Below are 19,655 nucleotides of genomic sequence, written 5' to 3'. Positions count from 1 at the left end.
AGCTGTTTGGTATGCGAAAATATTACTGAAAATTTTTGGTTAAATTTACTGGGTCTTTGTTTGGTTGACGATGAAATATTAGTGGGAATGTGAGGCTATTTTACAAAAATAACCCCAACTTGGTGTCGCCGCTCTTGCCTTCGGATCCGCTCTTAGGATCTGAGCTTATATGCTTGTGCGGATTTTCTGTTTTACCTGTGGATTTTTACACTTTTTCATCTATAGATCTCCCAAAAGTAGAGTGAAGGGAGAGCACCAAAATGCAGATACCAGAGATGAAGAAGTCCTTAACAACAGCTCAGATCAAAAAGAAATAAATCAGTTCAGATCTGCCAAAACTCTGTAGTAACAGGGTACAAGTTCTAATTTAAAGCAAGTAAAAATTAATCTATATTCGACAAGCAAGGAAATAAATCAAAGAGAATGCAATTTTACTGAAGAAATAAGCCAGAAGGATGTGGATTAAGAAACGAAGATGACGTTATGAAGAGGAAGGGACACATTTGTCCAAAAAAAATTGTGACCAAATCCATGTTACCGGTAAACGAAAAATACCACATCTTTTGTGGTATTTTGATAAGGGAAAATAACTCATAATTTGCACATAACATGAAATCCAAGACAAACTAGATGACCTGGCAAATATTGTCAAAACCTCTACCAAACATTGATATATATGAATCCTATTTTTACTTTCCTATCATTTTAAAAAAAGTTCTCCTACCAAACAGCCCCTTAAGGATTTGTTTACCAAGATGTTTGTCGGATTTATTTATTTTTTTGTCTGCGCAATTTATTCTCGATTTTTTTTTTAGTAAATATCATTTTTGGTCCTTAGCAAATTTTACGATGTCCGTTTTAGTTCCTAGCAAATAAAAAGGCCCATCATGGTCCCTAAGAAATTCAAAATGGACCTATTTAGTTGAAATGTGGTCCCTCAGAAATTCAAAAAAGATCCATATTAGTCCCTAAAAGGACTAAAATGGGTCCATTTTGAATTTCTTAAGGACCACGATGAGTCTTTTTATTTGCTAGGGACTAAAACGGACATCGTAAAACTTGCTGAGGACCAAAAATGATATTTACTTTTTTTTTTTTAAATTAGTTCACTACGCAAAACCCGTTATAATGTAATGCATGCCCTCATTTATTGTTTAAATTGTCACATCATTCAAATAATAAGGGCCTGTTTGGTGTGATGTATAAGGCATGATAGTATAAGCTTATACTATACGTTATGACATTTTCAGTTGTTTGGTGTGACCATCGTATAGTATAAGCTTATACAGCATGACCCCTTTATACATCAAAATGATGTATAACTTAATCCGGCCTAGGAGTGGTGGATTAGGCATGATAAGAGATTAATGTATTAATATTACTTACAAGTACAATTCCTAAGAACTAATATATCATTTCAATATTTATATATTAAAATATTTTTTTTAATATATTAATTTTTAAAATATTGGAGGATATTATATTATACAATATCATACCAAACGCTGGATAGTTTTAGAATTTAATCAGATCTTATACAATCAGATCTTATACTATCAGGCTTTATCCTATACTATGCACCAAACATGCCCTAATAACTTAATTGATGTCAGAAAATTGAGCAGTTGAGTATAAAATATATATTTAATCCTCTATAGATTTGCCTTTAGAAGGGATTTAAAGTTTTAATATCGGGACTCACCTTAAATCAGACTAATCGCAAAACGATGAATCAATTAAAATATCTAAAACAAAATTGTCACATCCAACCGTCCTAATTGTTTTCTTTTGGGAACAGGGATACCAAATATCTACCTCAAAATCCCAACGATTATTAATTGAATACTATTTCGTTAACATTTATCAGCTGAGAGAAACTTGAGATATAAAATTATCCACAAATTTGTATAGGGTTTTTTTTTTTTGCAATTACCGCATATAAGTTATTTGTAGTAAGCTTAATATTACGTTATTTTTGGGATGAAAATCATAGTATATTTATAATTTTAATTTATTTCAGGATTATTATAGTTTTTATAATATACTTTTATAATCTTTTAATTTCAAAATGACGTTATTTTAGGAGTAAATACAAATAACTTATTTACATTAATTGCAAAAATATTTTTCTGATTTGTATATTATGATTTAAATGTTTAAGAGAACTGGTTATTGTGTTTTTGGTGGATTAAGAGAATTGGTTATTAACGTAGTAGTAAAATACAAATAATCTAACCCGCAAGGATAGCTCAGTTGGTAACTGAGCTTTCAAGGGTTTGCTTGAGTCAGGGGTTCAAATTCTGCCTCAAGCAAATTTTTGAAAAATCTTTGGGGGCCAGAGGATGTGCCTCTCCTATACCCCGAGGTCAAGGTGACCGGAGGAGGTTGAGTGGGGATATCTCCAAGTTATACCAAAAAAAATACAAATAATCTTTTAATCCCACCCCGTTCGTTGCCTTTGTTATTCGTGACTAAATTATTCATAAAATAATAATAATAACAATGTAGTAGTAATATCTACAAAATTGTATGTTTATAATATGGGGTTTGATTTTCTCATGTTGAATGAGAATTCAATTCTTATGTTGTAGAGATAAAAAGTATATAAGACCCATATGTTAGAAAAAATTATATGTAGGACCATGTCAGCACGAAAATCGAAAGGTGTATAGGAAAATTTAAATTCTCATGTTGAATGAGAATTATAAAACTCTTATAATATACACATGATCATCAAATGATGTAGCTTAGTCGGCGTATAAAATATTTAAAGTAGGTGGGACATATATTTAATCATCTCTAATATTATTTTTAGAAAATATTTAAAGTTTTAATATTGAATTCATTCCGAATAAAATTATCTCCGTGAAAATTAAATACATATGATTTATTCAAAAATAAAATAAAATAAAATAATATACACATGACATGTAATTTTTAGCAAAGCACCCAAAAGCTGTGCACATTAACTAGTGAATTTTTTTTTATAAAAATAAAATAAAATAAAAAATAATAGGTCAGCAGTCCACAATACGCACTCATTCTGGATGTAGTGGGACTTGACTCTTGAATTGTTTTAAGAAAACTTTTTCTCTCTAAAACTTTGGCTGAATGTGTGCAAGAAAGGGAAAGTAATCAAAGAGAAAGATAGACAAATACAAGTGAAGTAACCAACACATTTAGCTTTTGCGCATTGGCTTTACCTACACATTTAAAAGAGAGTTGGATATCGTTCCACATGTAATAAATTAAAGACAGTTCAACATAGGATTCCCCTTTGATTCCGTTGTCTATGCCTTCGACGGCTCTACCTACAAATTGTATTTTATTTTTAAATTTTAAAGCAAAGCTCATTTTGGGTGAAAAAAAAAATGATCTCTACTATGTCTTTTATAAAAAAAAATATCCATATTAATTTTTTTTTAGCGATTAAATTGAATCTTTATTGAATTTGTTAAAGATCATATTTTCAAAGAATTGAAATTGTAAAGAGATCAAAAATTGATTTTTTTTAAAGAATGAAAATAGAAATCATATTTTTTGTTAGGGACCCAAACGATATTTTACTCTTAACTGTACTTTCTTTAACAAAAGTTATTTTTTTTTTTTTTCCTTAGGGATGTGATTTTCTACCATTTTTCTGCGTATGATTGTCTAAATAACTTCAGTAGCTAGTAAATTACTAGTTTATTGTCACTTCTACACTATTCTAATATTCTAATTAATATACATTAACATCAACATCACATTTATTCCAAATTAGTTGAGTCTAAAATTCTAATTAATATTTATCATAATTAATTGCATTATAAAAAGTATTCTACTATTTGTAACACAACTTTTTTTATTTTAAGCCCAAGATGAAATTTTACATTATATAGTACTAATTACAAAATTTGAATTGATGTAAAATTGTTTTATTTTACTTTTATACATTTTAAGGGTGATGAAAGTTCAAATTTAGTTATACTAAATGATAGTAGCTCAGTTGGCGTTAGGAAACTAAACAGGTGGGGTAAGAGTATGTGTTTGATTCTTAATATCGTCTTTGGAAGAGGTTTAAAGTCTTAATCCCGAAATCCGTCCCAAATCAGACTAATCGTGAATGCGATGAACCAATTAAAATATTTAAAAGAAATGGTTAGATTATGGAAAAAAATAAGAGAAAAATATATGTCATTTAAAATGATATAAATTGTATTATTTCATAAACACAAAAAAATATGGATCCTATTAAAAAATCAAAGACAAAATAAATCTCAGCTCTTTGTGTCTATCAGATACACTTTTCCCAAAAACAATAATGTCCAAACCAAAATTGGTTGGATTGGTTAGTGAAAATTCTTCGCTCAATCGAAAACAAAACAAAATTGATCAAACTAATCTACTAAAAACAAAATAAATCGATCAAAAACGTTGATTCGGTTCGGGTCATCGGATTCTAAACTCATTTATTTAGTTTAAGTTTTTTCAATAGAAGTATTTTTTTTTTATCTTATTTCGTACCAAAAAATGTCATTAGTTGTTTTTTTATTTTTTTAATTCAAAGTATAAAGTAAAATTTAATTTAATTTAGTAAATGAAGCATTTGACTTAATTATTTAATAAATTATTTTATTGTAAATTTAAAAACTAAAAAGGTTAGCAAAAAAATTAAATAAAAAAAGGAAAATGATAATACACGCTTCCGATAAAAGTGTTTGGAAACATTTTCAAACAACGATGAGAATTAAAAAGGATTATTTTCCTTCGTTGATCATATCCTTATTCTGACCATTGATACTACCTTTTGGGATACCTTGAAGTCCTTGAGATACTGTAGTGGCTTGTCCCAAACAGGTGCCTTAACGTGTGATGATTGTTATATCAACGAAGCATAAAGCAAAATAAGTGATGGTAGGGAAGGGTCCGGAGTTGTACTAAAATTATGACTGTTAGTGTGAGTTGTTGTTTTGACTCAAAAGATGATTAAGCAAGTTGATGATTTTTCCTTTATCCTTTATTAAAGAGCAAGCATGGCAACCTCGGATCCTAGAAAAGTTGGCATTTAATCAAATTTGATAAAGAAAGATATTTCAATGACTGGCATTGGAAAAACAACCCCTTCAATCTCCACTTTAGGAGAAAAGAATCAATCCATGCAAGTATATCCATTAATTTCTTTACACCCCTTTATAAAAATACTACCACAGACACTTCAGTTTTGTATTTCTGTTCGCATGAGTACATATGGGGTTTGTATTTGTCATTTAACTTTAACATGACACAACAAAGTTTCCTACACACACAATATTTTGTAGGGCCCACACTTTTTGAAGAAAAAAGAAAAAAAGAAAATTATGACATGTAAAGCGAATCTCTATAATATTACACAATCACTTTTCCTACGATATAACTCTTATAAAACCCAGTACACAAGTATGGCACTACCATATATTGTTGAAAAATATAGTCCCACATTGGTTGTATGAGCAACTAATATGGAGTTTATAAGGCCTTGGGCACTCCCACCCTTTGAGCTAGCTTTTAGGGTGGTGTATCACAAAGTTCTTTTACATGGTATCAGAGCGTGCGAAATCTCACCGCCTCCCACTTTCTTTGTAGTGGAATTTTCACATGTAGGTGGGCTTGTATGTTGTCCATCCTTCAAGCTCAGTGGACTCTCGTGTGAGGGAGTGTGTTGAGAAATATAGTCCTACATTAGTTATATGAGCAACTAATGTAGAATTTATAAGACCTTAAACACTCTCACCATTTGAGCTAACTTTTAAAGTTAAAGGATTCTGTTACATGATGATTATAAACTAAGCTGTAAAGACTACATAACTCTAGTAACATTTAGGGGACATTATCAACAATTTGATATCGGCCAGCATGAAGCACATAAAGAACCTAAAAGTATGTGAAAATATGATGGAAAATTTCTTGAGATTCTCATTCTCTAATATGATAATTAATAAGAAGACAGACCCGCACGAAGTCCCTTCATTGGATTCTCACAGATGTGGGGGCTGAGCTCAGAAACACGTACAGCCACACATTTGACAAAAATGATTTCGGTTCCTTAATTACAGTCTGCTATGCATTGAAAAACCAAATAGGACCCACCACCCATTTATGTTCACCCTCTCAATCGGACAAGAAAAGGTTATAACTGACTTAACGGCAGGTATGTCTTTGCACCTCCCACTTCAAACGGAAACATCAATCAAAATGTCATTGTTCATCAAGTTTTTTATTCAAATGTCACATGATCAGTGTTATTTTTTAATATATCACTTGGATAAATTTGCTAAACACCGTAACGAATTCAGTTTACTGACGTGTCACGTTTTTTGGTAAACACCAAGTACCACGTTTGTTACATGGGGTAACGAACTTGGTTGCAATATATAATTTTTATGTATTGCAATCAAGCGAACATGATATCCACCAGAAATATGACACATCAACAAATTGAGTTTGTTACGGTGCCCACTAAACTTGTCCGTGTGACATATTAAAAAAATAATAATGTTCGAATGGCAATTGAGTAAAAAACTCAATGAACAGAGATATTTTGGTCACGGTTGCCTTCAAATGAGTCTTGAGGTTTGATTCCAAAACACATGAAAGGATTTGTAGCCATTCCGCATCTTGTAGGAACCTAGCATCAAGGTCTGATGTGAAACTGTTGTGTGCTATTTTTTATTTTAGTTTATTTTTTTTAACACTGATTTTCCACTTCCTTATCATAAGTAACGATTTAATAACATATTATCATGTTAACTAACAGTGTTTTCACACTTTTTGGTAACAATTACTCCAGTCCAGATTAAGCAAATTGAAAGTATATTATTTACCATGAGTATAAGATCATTTTTATAAAGGTGCTCCCAATACAGCCTAAGTTTGATTATTGTAGGGACTGATCCAATGGAGCTTAATTTATTAATTTTCTAGACAAACAGTAGTGCCATAGTGTGATTAGTGGGGTTTAGGCCTACCAACTACCAATCAGTGTCCAAAATTAACTTCTAAAATTACAGCCTCTCTTTATCATGTGCCAAATTGAAGATGATAATTTGAATTTGTTATACAATTTTGTGCATGCACTGTAAATGCATAGTACAGAGTACTGTCCAAGATAATATTTTCTGATGCAGGGAAAGGATTGTTCATCAATAAATAACTGATACAGAATACAGTAAATTCATCATTAAGTAACTAATTTTAGTCATAAATATACAAGCAAGTTTTTTTTACTAAAAATGTAAAAAAAAAAACCATCATCAGCGGAGCAGAAGAGAAATAAAAGAAGGATTTGCATACAGAAAGGAAGCATATGACTTTAATTTCTCTCGAGGCAACTTCTTGACACACTGAAGTATCTGTAGAATTGCAAGCTCTAACACTCACAAACCTCAAACCAAACACATTTACACTAAGCACACTTCAAGGTCAGAACATATATCTTCTATAAGAGAGGAAAAAGAAAATAAGCTTAAAATCTAAATCTAGTTGGAGAGCCATCCCAGCTAAATTTAGTGACTGACAAACACTAAAAAGTTGTTACCCAGCTAAAATTAGCAGAAAGAAGGGGTGAATAACTACTCCCTAAGATCAATCACTCCAAAATCCAAACTTGTCTAGCTTATATACCTCTTATTTGCTAGAGGTATGATGAGAAAACAGATTAAAAGCACTTCAAAAGTCCATCTTCTAAAGTGTCATGAGCTGGTATGCAAATATATTAGCAAACAAAAGAAACTGAAACATCTTGAAGCGCAACGCAGAAGAAGATCTCCAAGTCTGGCGGAGCAAAAAATGCTAATGGTGATCTACGCAAAGAGCAATTTGAAACCACCCTTTGCTTCTTTGGTGCTGGTGGGCATGTTGAAATTTCTGGTATCCGAAATTTTTGACCTTTTGGTGTGGAACATACACTGTTAGAGACGTCAGCAACCTCAGAATCCATGTCTCCGTTCTCTGAGGAGCAGCTTGCAGTGAATATTTCTTGTTTTTGGGTCTGTGGATGCTGCTTCTTGAAGTGGCTTCTTGTGGGGTTTCTTCTTCTTCTTCTACTTGTCTTTTTTCTTGAGGTTGTTGTCCTTCCAGAAGGGGCCATTTCTTGAGATAAAGAGAGGAAAAGCTTGTGTGGGTTTAGTTAAAAGAGATGGTAAAGGTAACTTATAAACTGGCACGTACAAGAAGAAGCTTAAGGCTTTACCAGGTAGAGCAGATATAAAAAACCAAAGAGTATTGTAGAGTGCTTTTAAATGTTGACTGAAAAGTGGGTTTTGTAGAGAAGTCAAGTAATGATTCCTCAGTTAACAATCTTCTTGTAACAACGTAAAAGTAACTCCCACTCCCTCCACTAGCACACTCACACAGGTAGTGAAATAAGGAATCCAAGACAAGATTTCTGGAAGAGCAGACAAAAACCCACATGTGCTTTTCAAACACCTGTTTCAGATTGTGAAGAGCTATGCTAAAATTTTCAAACAAATCCAACTAAGTCACAATACAATTATTACCCTACAGAGGCCTTTGAAAATGTTTAGACCTTTTGCAAACAACTCAAAGAAAAAAAAAAAAAAAAAACAAGAGTTAGCAACCTAGAGAAGATATTAACCCAGTTTGGTGTAAAAGCCCCATTTAACCCTAAGGAGAGGAAAAGAGATAAGCAATTGAAGGAGGCAGAAAATTTCACAATGGCAGACAAGAGACTTGAAAAAGAAGCTCATTCAAATATTTGGGGGACCTATTAGACTTTTTATTGATAGATGAAGAATTGAATTTTTTTATTTATTTTATCATTAAAGAGTTAGCAACCCATTAAGAATCTTCTTTTGTGTGGACTTTTTGATTATATACATTGTTTTGTGAGTAAAACTTAATTTTGATCCTTACCAAAAAAAAATGTCCTCACTTTAGTTTTTTATAAAAAAAAATTAGTCATCTGATTCTCATGAAATTCAAAGCTGATCCAGTTTAGTCCTTTTAAAAAATTAATGTGGGTCTTTTTTTAATTTGTGAGAGATCACGATTTCAATTAAAAGAGTCTACTTTGAATTTTTTAGAAATCTTGAGACTAATTTTATTTAAAAAAAAATTAAAATAGGGATATTTTTTTTATTAGGAATCCAAAATATACTTTATGTTATTTTGTAGGTTACCTCACTTAGCTTCAAATTTTCAACTTTCACCTTTATCAAAATAAAATTCAAATTTCAGTGCAACTTTGGAAACATATTATTTATTTTTATGAAGGAAAAGTATTTGTTGAGTAAACATTCATTTTGGTCCCTAAAAGTGAATTGACCTCACTTTGATCTCTGAAAAATACGTGACATCAATCTAATCTTTTAATCATAGAAAAAGACATCAAAAAAAAAAAATCTTCAATGTTGAGATTGAATCAATGTCATAGTCTATTACAGAGAAACTAAATTGATGTAGCTTTGTCATGATTGAGAAACTAAATTAATTAACTTATCATTCAAAAACTAAATTGATGTTAATACAATCTTTTCAAAGAATAAAAACGTATTTTACTCACATTTATTATATTGATCAATCTAGTATTATTTCGTTATTCGTTAAATAATGATATTACTTATGCAGCACCGCATCAGTCACAACCTATGTGACAACAAATGAATGAATTCTTCAACTAGAAAAGTGGGGAACAGTAAACGTGTCTTCTGCACATATGAATGAAGTTTTATGATAGTTGCATTGATTTTAAACGGTAACTATCAAATCAGTTTATTGATATTAGTAGTATTTACATGTTTAATTAATTGAATTAAGCAATCAAGGGAATCCTATGATGTCAGGGATTGAAACTCATAAAAATAGATTGCTTCTGTTCACCTTAAGTAGATTAGTCTCACACTAACAAGCTAGAAGTGCAAAGAAAAGAAATGATAAAAGTAGTGTGGAGATTCTCATTAGTTCATTCATTGATCAATGAAAATATTAAAGTTTTTCAGCCACTAATTGATATTTTTGTTTGGGAAATATTTAATTGATTATGGACGCTGAGAAATTGGAGGGTTCCCTGAGTTTTGTCTTCTAGTCCCAGTGTTTTGTCTTTTAGGCCTAAATCTTGGCTTCACCTTATCAGAATCATGCACTTAAAATTGCTTTTCTATTGTTTCCTTGTAGGATCCTAGAAGGGTTTTGGACAGACGTGCGTGATGATGCATTTGCTCTGTTTCTCACATAGATTCACTCATGCATGCATACATAGACTAATATTATGACAAAATATCACCAAGAACTTTTCGAAGTTGTAATAAATTTTTTGGATAAACACAAGTCAAAAGGAGTTTTACAAGAACTGCCAGTATCGATTAGGTTTGCAACAATCTAAAATTAGAGAGAAGGGGAAAATTTGAGGTAGGAAAATATGTACATTTACTAAATAAGTTGGCAGTGTAGCGAAGAATATGGGGGTTGACTAATCAGTTTCTTTCTTCTTGTTTGCCATGTTTCAAAAATTCTGAATTCTTTTAAATTAGAAGAATTTTAAAATGTTCATAAAAATAGATAAGAAAGAGTTTTGCGTGGTTAAATAATAATTCCCCATTTTTTACCCTCTCATTCTAGAAAAATTGTAAAACAATAAAGGGGTTTCACTTAAAACCTTCTTCCCTCATTTCCTTCTATATCCTCCATATAGCCTAAATAGGCTATTAGCTAGAATACAACATTTGCTTGGAAATAAAGCTGTGACAAAACGAAAGAGCATATAAAAACTCAAGGAGTTGATAATTGATATATGGGAAAATAATTATATCTAGATTCAATTAGTGTCTGTTTGAATTCTTATATTTTAATTATTTTTTTCTACTTATAAGTAGAAACTAAGTTAAATAGATTTTAAGAAAGCTTTTATTATGAAAAGCTTTTTTATATATAATAATAAAAAAATCCAAAAACCCCTAGGAGAAACTTTTTTTTTAAGTTTTTATCAATTTTTCTTGAATTTTGTGCTCTCTTTTTTTAACGAAGAGTCATAAAAATAGAGAGAGAAAAGCTTTTTCTTCAAATGTGTGTTTTTAAATAGCTTTTAAGCTAAAAAAATTTATGTAATCACCAAACAATTTTTAATTTTTTTAAAGTTTTTTTTTTAACTTTAGCTTAAAAGTGATTTCTTGTTAAAAAAAAAAGAGAATCCAAACGGGCGCTAAGTATTAGAAAATTTTAACTATTTAATTTCATCTTTTCCAGACTTGCTTGAGTCTCAGTTAACGCTTTAAATATGGAAAATGTATTTATTATGTTCTATGAGATAAATTGTCTCATACAACATATAAAAAAAATAAATGAAACCTACTAAAGAGAATAGAGAGAAAAAAAAAAAATATACCTATTTTTTTTTTGTATCACATGAAACAAGCAACATGAGAAGCACATTCCCATTTAAATATATACCATTATGAACTAACTATTTCAAAAGAATTAATGGAAGAAGAACGGCACATGAATTTTTATATCTAACACATATTTTCATTGATTTTCAAATAAAAAAAATACACAAAATCAATAAAACATTTAACTGTAAGAATAAAGTTCTAAGCACATTAGCAACATCATTTTACATACAAGTGACAGGATTAGGATGTTGGGTGTCTAAAAAACGAGGTGAGAACAATCGTAATTACATGATAAAAAAAAATAGGTATGAAGTGATATGTGTATGGAAAACATTATTCTGCCGTAGCCCACTTACATCCCACTCTATTGAAAGGTCATCTAGCAAAATCTCTGAATAAGGGCACCATTAAGAATGACATTTCCCTTCCCCCCTGCTTTCTTGAGACTTAAATACTGATTCTTTTCAGATTGAATTTTCTTGTAAATGAATTCTGCACGTAAAGCTCAGTTTTGAAAGCAATTATTTGATGGAATTCTGCGGTTGCAAGAGGAATACCGATAGGTTCATGCCAGGCAATAAAACTTAGCCCAAGCTCCATAAGAGCGGAAAAAGAAAAAAGAAAAAAATCAGTGGCATTTGAATGCATGACTGCCTTCTGCATGAAAATTTCTCTCACAAAGCACAAAAGCAAACTACGCCATTCACCTTTAGGCCAGCAAGTCTAAATACACAAATACACCCTAACCGTTCTTAGCGTGTAGAACCATACTAAACAAATCAAAGCCATATCTAAAATGATTTGACTTGGTGTCACAATTCAAGACCCAAATAACATGATGAAGAGATTGCTTTCATCCCAAACAAACAAATTATATAAAAAAAAAATGATGCTGGATGACCAAAAATGATTCACGTAATTCAATATGAGCGAGCAACTGATCATTTCTTTTTATAAACAATATATAATTAAATATCATTTTACTAGCGCCAAAATATTTCCTTATTATAATTTAAGCTACCGTAGCAAAATTTAGAGGATTAAGCTAACAATGATAACAACTACAAAATAGCATATGACAGAACACACGCCCACTAAGGAATCACCGACCTCTTGAAATTGCTTCTTCCATCTCACTGTATGATGAAGAAAATAACTCTATGTAGCGACTCCCAAGGGTCATCCTGTCTTTCTCCATTGCTGCTTTAGAATCTTCAGCACTTTCAAACTCCACATAAGCCTCCCCGGAAGGTCTCCCCTCCGAATTCATTATAACATGAATAGAATCTTCTGACAGCACATAATCCTTGAAGAACTCCATTATGTCATTCTTACTAGCAGAAAAAGGCAATCCCCTCAGTCGCAACACCCCTGTGTGCTCAACTGACTCTTTTCCTTCATCGTATGATTTAGCCCGGGAAGCACTTCGACGAGGTGGTTCAGCTCGGGCATCTGAAACCTCATTTGCAATTGCCTTGTAATAGTCCTGCCTCTTACTTCTGAAAACCTCAACATATCTTCTACCCATGTTCTGTCTATTTCTTTGAAGAGCAAAGTCAACTTGAAGAGGATACCCCAGAACACAGAAGGCTTCCCCACTGAACATGCCACCTTTGTGAACAAAAAGAACATCAACTATATCAAGACCATGGAAGAACTCAGCAACATCAGTTTCAGTACAATCAAAGGGAAGTCCACGCAATCGAACAACAGGGAAAGTTGGAGAAGGTTGGCTGACATATTCATATGGAGGATTGTACATAAAACTGGAACCAGCGGAAGTCCCATAGAATGAAGATCCTGGCTCAACAATTCGCTGTCGTTTAGAAGACATTAAGCCCTTCACCTTTATCAACAAATTAACTGCAATTTTCATCAACAAATATAACAGAAAATGAGAAGCTCATTATTAGTGAACTAATGTTCAAATCTTAGTTTCCTAGTCAACACTAAAGCTCAGTTAAATCACTACTGTCTAAAATTTAAACTTTCTAATTATAAGCTAAATTCACATTAACTCTTGAGCGAGGAAAGGAACCCTATTACTACAACAACAACAACAATAATAATAATAATAATAAATAAACAAATAAATAAATAATAAATATTCTAAATAAATTGTTTCTGGCTGTGATAGATGTGTAGACATCAATCCAATATCTAAACAAAATTGAAGCTAGATATCCATTGCATCAAAAGAAATGTCAAAATATGACAAGGTAAGGACAAAATAAAGAAACGTTTATTCCTTAAAAAAAAAAAGACACCCTCACAACTATCTTCTGTTTCCTGGCCATCCACTCTTACAATTATAAAGATTACAAGACAAACAATAAGAAGCCTTCAAAATAGTAACTGCATCAGTAATAGTACCAATTGTTTTATCCTATACATTGTCGTGCTTAACAAAGTATAAAAGAAAAGCAAACGAGATAATTCAGAAACTATCCTGGCTGCAAACAACACTATTAACATGCCTTCCATAACTTCTTACACACTATATTTACAGACAGCTTATGACATTGAAGTTCTCCAATTGGTTACAGAAAATTAAAAAAAAAAAAAAAAAATCTAAATCAATGATTGATAAGGATAGAGGGTGTATCCCTTTTCAAGATTCAGGATAACTCTAAAAGGGCTAAAAAGGGCAAACACGTGCACAAGGCTCCGACTTGCGAGGTAGAGATGATGGTATCAATTGTGCGTAACCTTATCCTTGCATTTTTGCAATTCGAGCATGTGACTTTCAGGTTACAAGGAATAATCTTATCGCTACTCCAAGCTCAACCTGCAAATGATTAATTGCTTTCATACCAGTTATCCGAAAAACCTTAACATTAGCAGTCCCATTGGTACTTGCATGAAACTATTTTTAAATTAAATTAATCATATTCAATTTGTCATCAAACATCAGTAGGTACTTGAATTGAGAAAAGAAAAAGATGCTTTAAACCTTTTTTTTTTCTTGTTATTCTTTGTTGTGAAAGTTAGGGATAAAGGTGACGTTGATTTTGATGTATTCTTTGTTCTGAAACTATAGCACAGCTCTACAAGGTACAGTGGGAACAGTTTCATACACAGAAATAAACAAAAAAAAATTTAAAAAAATTGGCTGATAGAGTCTTCTCCACCGTAAAAGCAAAACCAATTATATGAAGTTAATGAAACCTAATATTAACATGAAAGGCAAAAACTCCAATGTTACAGTTCGAAGGGAAGCAACAAAATAGAAGACAGAAGAATTTTACCCCCGGTGGAACATTCTAGAACCCTTAATCTTTCAGAAAATGGATTGTGTCGTGCTTCTCTCAGAAGATGCTCGCTTTCGATTTTCCTTCGCTGCCTAGATTTTCAAGAGTTCAACTTGTAGCTCCTTCCCTCTAATTGAATTACTGGCTATAGTATATACACGCGCGTTTTTTTTTTTCCGTAATTTTATTTATATATAACAGAATAATTTTATAAAAGAATAAACAAATATTACATTCTTAGGTCATGTCATAAACACAATCAATTGTGGGGCCACTATTTTTAAAGTAAAGTAAAAGAATTGATGGACCTACTCTTATGTATCTGTAGGAAACTTGATTGTGTCATGTGAAAGGAGAAAAACATTATCCTTTCATAAATTCAAAACAAACATGTATAATTGTTACTATATCTTATCAATGGGAAAAAAGAAATGACACACCTTATATCTTTGCACTCTCACAAAGAGATGAGACCCACATCTTTAAAACTTTTTCCACTCATTTTCTCTCTTATGATTTATCTCTTTCTTTCACTTAAAATGACACAACTTTGTGTCCTTCAAAATGATACACATTTTTTCCCTTAATGATACTAGTTAGTATCTTTTGTAGTTATTTTTTTAAAAAAAATAGAATACTATTATATCAAATATGTTGATCCAACGGTTATATTTATTTCTTTTTTATATGGTTATGATTCCTCATATTTAATATTTTATATTTATTTTTATCTTTGTATGGTTATGATTTTTCATATTTAATGTTTTCACGTTAAATATGAAAAATCATAACCATACAAAGATGAAAATAAATATAACCGTTGGATCAATATAATCAATCTAATGATAAAATTAATTGATAATAACAATAATTAATTGTTACAATATATTTACCTGATATTATCTATCTTCCTTTCCTTTGCGTTTTCACACACTCGTGCAAGTGAAATCTCCTTTCTTGGGTTATTTTCTTTTGCCTCAATTTTTCTTCAACCAAACAAGCCTAAAAAGGCCAGAAAAGCCAACCCACTCTTTGGGCTGATGGACGACAGGCCTGTTTGTATTATTTTTAGACTTACTGAAGTCTGAAAGTGCCTTCCTCCTTGTTTATTCAATTTGGATTTTAGGATGTACAATGATAAATTCTACAAGAAATATTTCATTCAATGATAAATTTTGGAGATGGAGCACCCCTGTATATGAAATAATGAAATTCTATATATAAATAAAAAAGGAAGATTAAAAAATAAAAGGAAATAAATGATTTTTGCAAGGTTTATAAAAATAAAAAAATGTTATACAGCCCAAAAAATGAGAAAGTTCAGCCAAATAACGTAAAAATAGTTGTTAGAATAATTAAAATGATAAATATCATTCATTTACCTAAGTTCTGATACTGTTTTCCATCATGGATATTTACATGTCACGCGCACGCGCGAGTGCATGCAGATGTGTGCGTGTGTGTGTTCAAGTCATTAACCAAAGTGAAGAAATGTACAAGCGAAGCGAGTTGGCCGGTCTGCCCACCCAATTTAGAAAGAAAGAAACAACGTTGATTTGAGTCTTTCGCTTTTTCTGCTCGAAAATTTTCGACCTCAAAATTTCGTTTGGTTAAGGTTCGCACACACCCAAATACACACCCTTTGTTTTCCTTGCACCAAAGCACCTTCTCTCCTCGTCAAGCTTCATTTTAACACTACATGCGTCTTTGACTACAATTTATAAATTTCCAGTCTTTTTGGATTCCCACGCCACGATTACTCCCTTGCTGTTCGTGGGTAACTCTCAATTTATTAACTTTGCACCTTTTTTTGACATAATTTTCATCTGGGGAAGTTAGTTTTGTGGTTGTGTTGAGGAAGAGGATGGTAGGTGGTGTATCTGTTGTGGGGGACTCACACACTGGCCCATGTTTGTGCGTGGATGCTCTGGTCACAACTAGTGTGAATCTCAAGAGTGGCGGAGATGTTGTTTTGTGGAAGAAGAAGAAGCATTTGGTGAGGCGTGGAACGATGGAACTTAGCAGTTCCTTCGTTGATCCGCGAGAGTGGCGTCTTTGTGTTAATACAAGTTTCAATAAGCAGCGTAGAGATCGGAGAGTGACAACTGTAAACGAGCTCGGTGGCCAATATGAGGACACTTTTCATGATGTTAAAAAGGTATATGCATAATTACTCTTCCGTGGTCGTTTGTTTCATAAATTAAATTTATTATAAACTTAGCTCAGTTGACAGCTGAGTTCTCAAGGGATTGCTTGGTGTAGGGATCAAACTCTGCCTCAAGCAGTTTCTTGGAAAAATTTTGGGGGTCAGGGGATAAGCTAAAAATCTTTTGCCCGGAGAAAGTTGAATAGGGATACCTCCTGGCAATATAAAAAAAAAAAAAATTACTATAAACAATTCAGACCCATGATGCCATTTTTTTGAATTATTTTTTTCTCCTTATGCCCACTTTCCATTTTACCTTCTACCATCATTTAAATATAGACTTAAGTTGTCCTTCAATAAATAGAAAGATTAGATATTTAGGTCTGCTTTCAAAAATATTAACATAATTTTTTATAAATCTCTGGCCTGATATAATGGTCAATAAATGCTATTTTTGAAAGAGTGTCATTTTGAAGGAACTATAAATCGGAAGATCGAACAAAGTGCCATTCTTTGAAACGCGAACAGTACTTTTTATCAGACTGACACGTGATGTAATTAGCTACGACTGGTAGCGAATTACGTCCGCCAATAATTTTGTGACACGTGGCACTTTTTCGCAAAAAAAATTGACTGGGCGTAATTCGCTACTAGTGGTAGCAAATTTGGTACGTAATATAGCCACGTGTCACGAAATTATTGGCAAACGTAATTCGTTACCAATCGTAGCGAATTATGTCGCGTGGCAATCAGGTAAAAAATACTGTTCGCGTGGCATTTGAGTAAAAAATTTGTCAAAAAATCTTTAATATTACATTAGAATATATGGACTTTAATGTGTCTTTCACTAACCTTTACCAATCTGTCTGCTACAATCTAACTAAATTCATCTATGAAATACAGCAAATAGTCAATTATTTCACATACAAGGCTGCGAGGACTGTTCTTCAGCAGTTGTATGAGATGAACCAACCTCAATATAGGTGGTTCTACAAGTAAGTGAAATTTATGTTGTAAGAAGATTAATGTTTCCACCAAAACTTATATGCCCTTGTAATTATTTTAGTTTGGAAATTATGTCTCTACATGTTAAGTATCTAAATTGTTGACTTTAGCCAACTTTAGTAACTATTTCGACATGAGTTTGAGGAAAAGAGAAGATTTCGGACACTCTTGATATAAAGTTTCTCATTTTCTAATTCTGTCATGTGTAAAAGTTGAATTCATTTTGTTTGTTTTTTTGTGCTTTCAAAACTAGCCAGCAATAAATGATTACTGAAGTGATCAGAGCAACGTATGCCACATGTTATATCACCTATTATTTGGATCTTAATAAATTATTACAATCTGAGAGTAAAGTTAATTAATTTTTGGTACACATAGCAAAGTTAGTTATTTAGCTAACTGTTAGTTGTGTTTTTCATGTTGGCAGTTTCGTTGCAACAAACAAGCCGGCAGATGGTAAACGTTTTTTACGATCCCTCGGGAAGGTAGTCTTGAGTACCCTAGTTACTTATTGCATTTGACATTTGTTGAGAATTTTCAGAAAAAGGTAGTTGCTATGGCTTTTGTGTTTTTTAGGTACTCTATTAAAGAATTACTATGATTTGAAAAAAAAAAAAAAAAATTAAAAGAAGTTCTAAACATTTCAAGTACAGATCAAGAGTTGTTACTACTGTTCATTTTCTTCTTATGCCAAATGTTAAATCACCACAATTCCAAAACTGATACTGATTAAAAATAAATAAACCCCTGTAAGCATGTTATTAGTCTTTTCGCAAAGCTGAAAGCACTTTCATAATAGAAGATTAGGGGAAATTTCTACCAAATTACACTGTAGATGCTTTAATAAACTGCTCAGTTTTTATACATTCCATACGACGCCTCCAATTTTCATGTCTACATGTGCACTGCTATCAGTCTATATTGCCTTTACACAAGATATTGTTCATATACTTTTCAATCAAACATATTCTTTTGAAAATTATATGTCACAAGGTGTAACCTGATGACATTGGAAATGATGCCATATATTTTTTTGTCCCAATTGATAGGAGCAACAGGACCTTGCTGAGAGAGTAATGTTAGCACGGCTTCAACTTTATGGTAAATGGGTCAAGGTAATTGAGATCAAAGTTATCATTTTCTTTTTGTTTGATATCCAAGGCATGTGATAATCTTCTGTGAAGGGGAGTTGCACTTAAAAAGTTAAAATTATAACCTTTCTCTACCTCTTATTTTTGTCATGCAGAAATGTGATCATGCTGAGATATATCAAGAACTCTCTGATGAAAACTTGGAGTTGATGAGGGAACGGCTCATGGAAACTGTAATATGGCCTTCAGATGACACAAACACAGAAAAAATTGGCTAATAAGTTCGGACCTTTCATGTCATCTTTTCACTTCAGTCTCTTACTCTTTTTACCTCTTCCTAGTCTAGGTATAATTGTGGTTTCAATACCTGTCCGTTTCTTTCTAAATGCGTCATTTGTGTCATTTTCCCTTAATTGGATTGCCTGTATTATGTTCTGCAAATTGTGTATATCTATCTCTATGCCGTTTCAAATACACAATCCATTGTTTAGATAGTTTGAAATGGATTTACCAGAGGGTTAAAAAAATTTAGGCATTTGTTAAGAGTGTTTGTTACCAATCTCTAGAATCTATTAGTCTTGTTAGCTTCCAAAGTTTTTGGAAGCAATATAAAAGAAATTAAAGTTTTAGGATGGGGCTTACTCTCAAATGCCAAGTATATGTCATAACCTATGTAGCATTATATCGACACGGGATACGTGACACGACACAATACGACACTCTGATACGTTAATTTTAAAAAAATGTTAGATTTCAACACGTTAAGACACGCTTTGATATTAAATAATATTTTTAA

The 19,655-nt window shown here is 32.0% G+C and overlaps 2 protein-coding genes across 4 annotated transcripts; one reads left to right on the top strand and one right to left on the bottom strand.

The window, feature by feature from the left end:
• Window positions 1-12,299: 12,299 nt before the first annotated feature.
• LOC133311575 (uncharacterized) lies at window positions 12,300-14,741 on the bottom strand. Of its 3 annotated transcripts, XM_061512634.1 has the most exons (3): window positions 14,615-14,741; window positions 14,076-14,154; window positions 12,300-13,229 (listed from the first exon to the last, which is right to left on the bottom strand). In XM_061512634.1, the coding sequence occupies exon 3, from the start codon at window positions 13,198-13,200 to the stop codon at window positions 12,469-12,471; it is 732 nt and encodes a 243-aa protein (XP_061368618.1). In that variant the 5' UTR covers window positions 13,201-13,229; window positions 14,076-14,154; window positions 14,615-14,741; the 3' UTR covers window positions 12,300-12,468. The 3 variants fall into 3 exon arrangements, with proteins under 3 accessions (XP_061368618.1, XP_061368616.1, XP_061368617.1); XM_061512632.1 differs by having other exon boundaries at window positions 12,300-14,154; XM_061512633.1 differs by lacking the exon at window positions 14,076-14,154 and having other exon boundaries at window positions 14,615-14,737.
• A 1,449-nt stretch (window positions 14,742-16,190) lies between these two features.
• LOC133311573 (chaperonin-like RbcX protein 2, chloroplastic) lies at window positions 16,191-19,424 on the top strand. Its single transcript, XM_061512631.1, has 5 exons — window positions 16,191-16,775; window positions 17,667-17,758; window positions 18,196-18,253; window positions 18,818-18,883; window positions 19,015-19,424. Exons 1-5 carry the CDS (start codon window positions 16,482-16,484, stop codon window positions 19,135-19,137), a joined length of 633 nt encoding a protein of 210 aa, XP_061368615.1. The 5' UTR covers window positions 16,191-16,481; the 3' UTR covers window positions 19,138-19,424.
• Window positions 19,425-19,655: the final 231 nt, after the last annotated feature.

This window comes from Gastrolobium bilobum, unplaced genomic scaffold (genome assembly GCF_033153095.1).
Source record: "Gastrolobium bilobum isolate Gb01-03AN ecotype WA unplaced genomic scaffold, APGP_CSIRO_Gbil_v1 utg154686, whole genome shotgun sequence".
NCBI lineage: Eukaryota > Viridiplantae > Streptophyta > Magnoliopsida > Fabales > Fabaceae > Gastrolobium > Gastrolobium bilobum.
The sequence above is the reverse complement of the archived record's forward strand: the minus strand, read 5'-3'. Positions and strand labels throughout refer to the sequence as shown.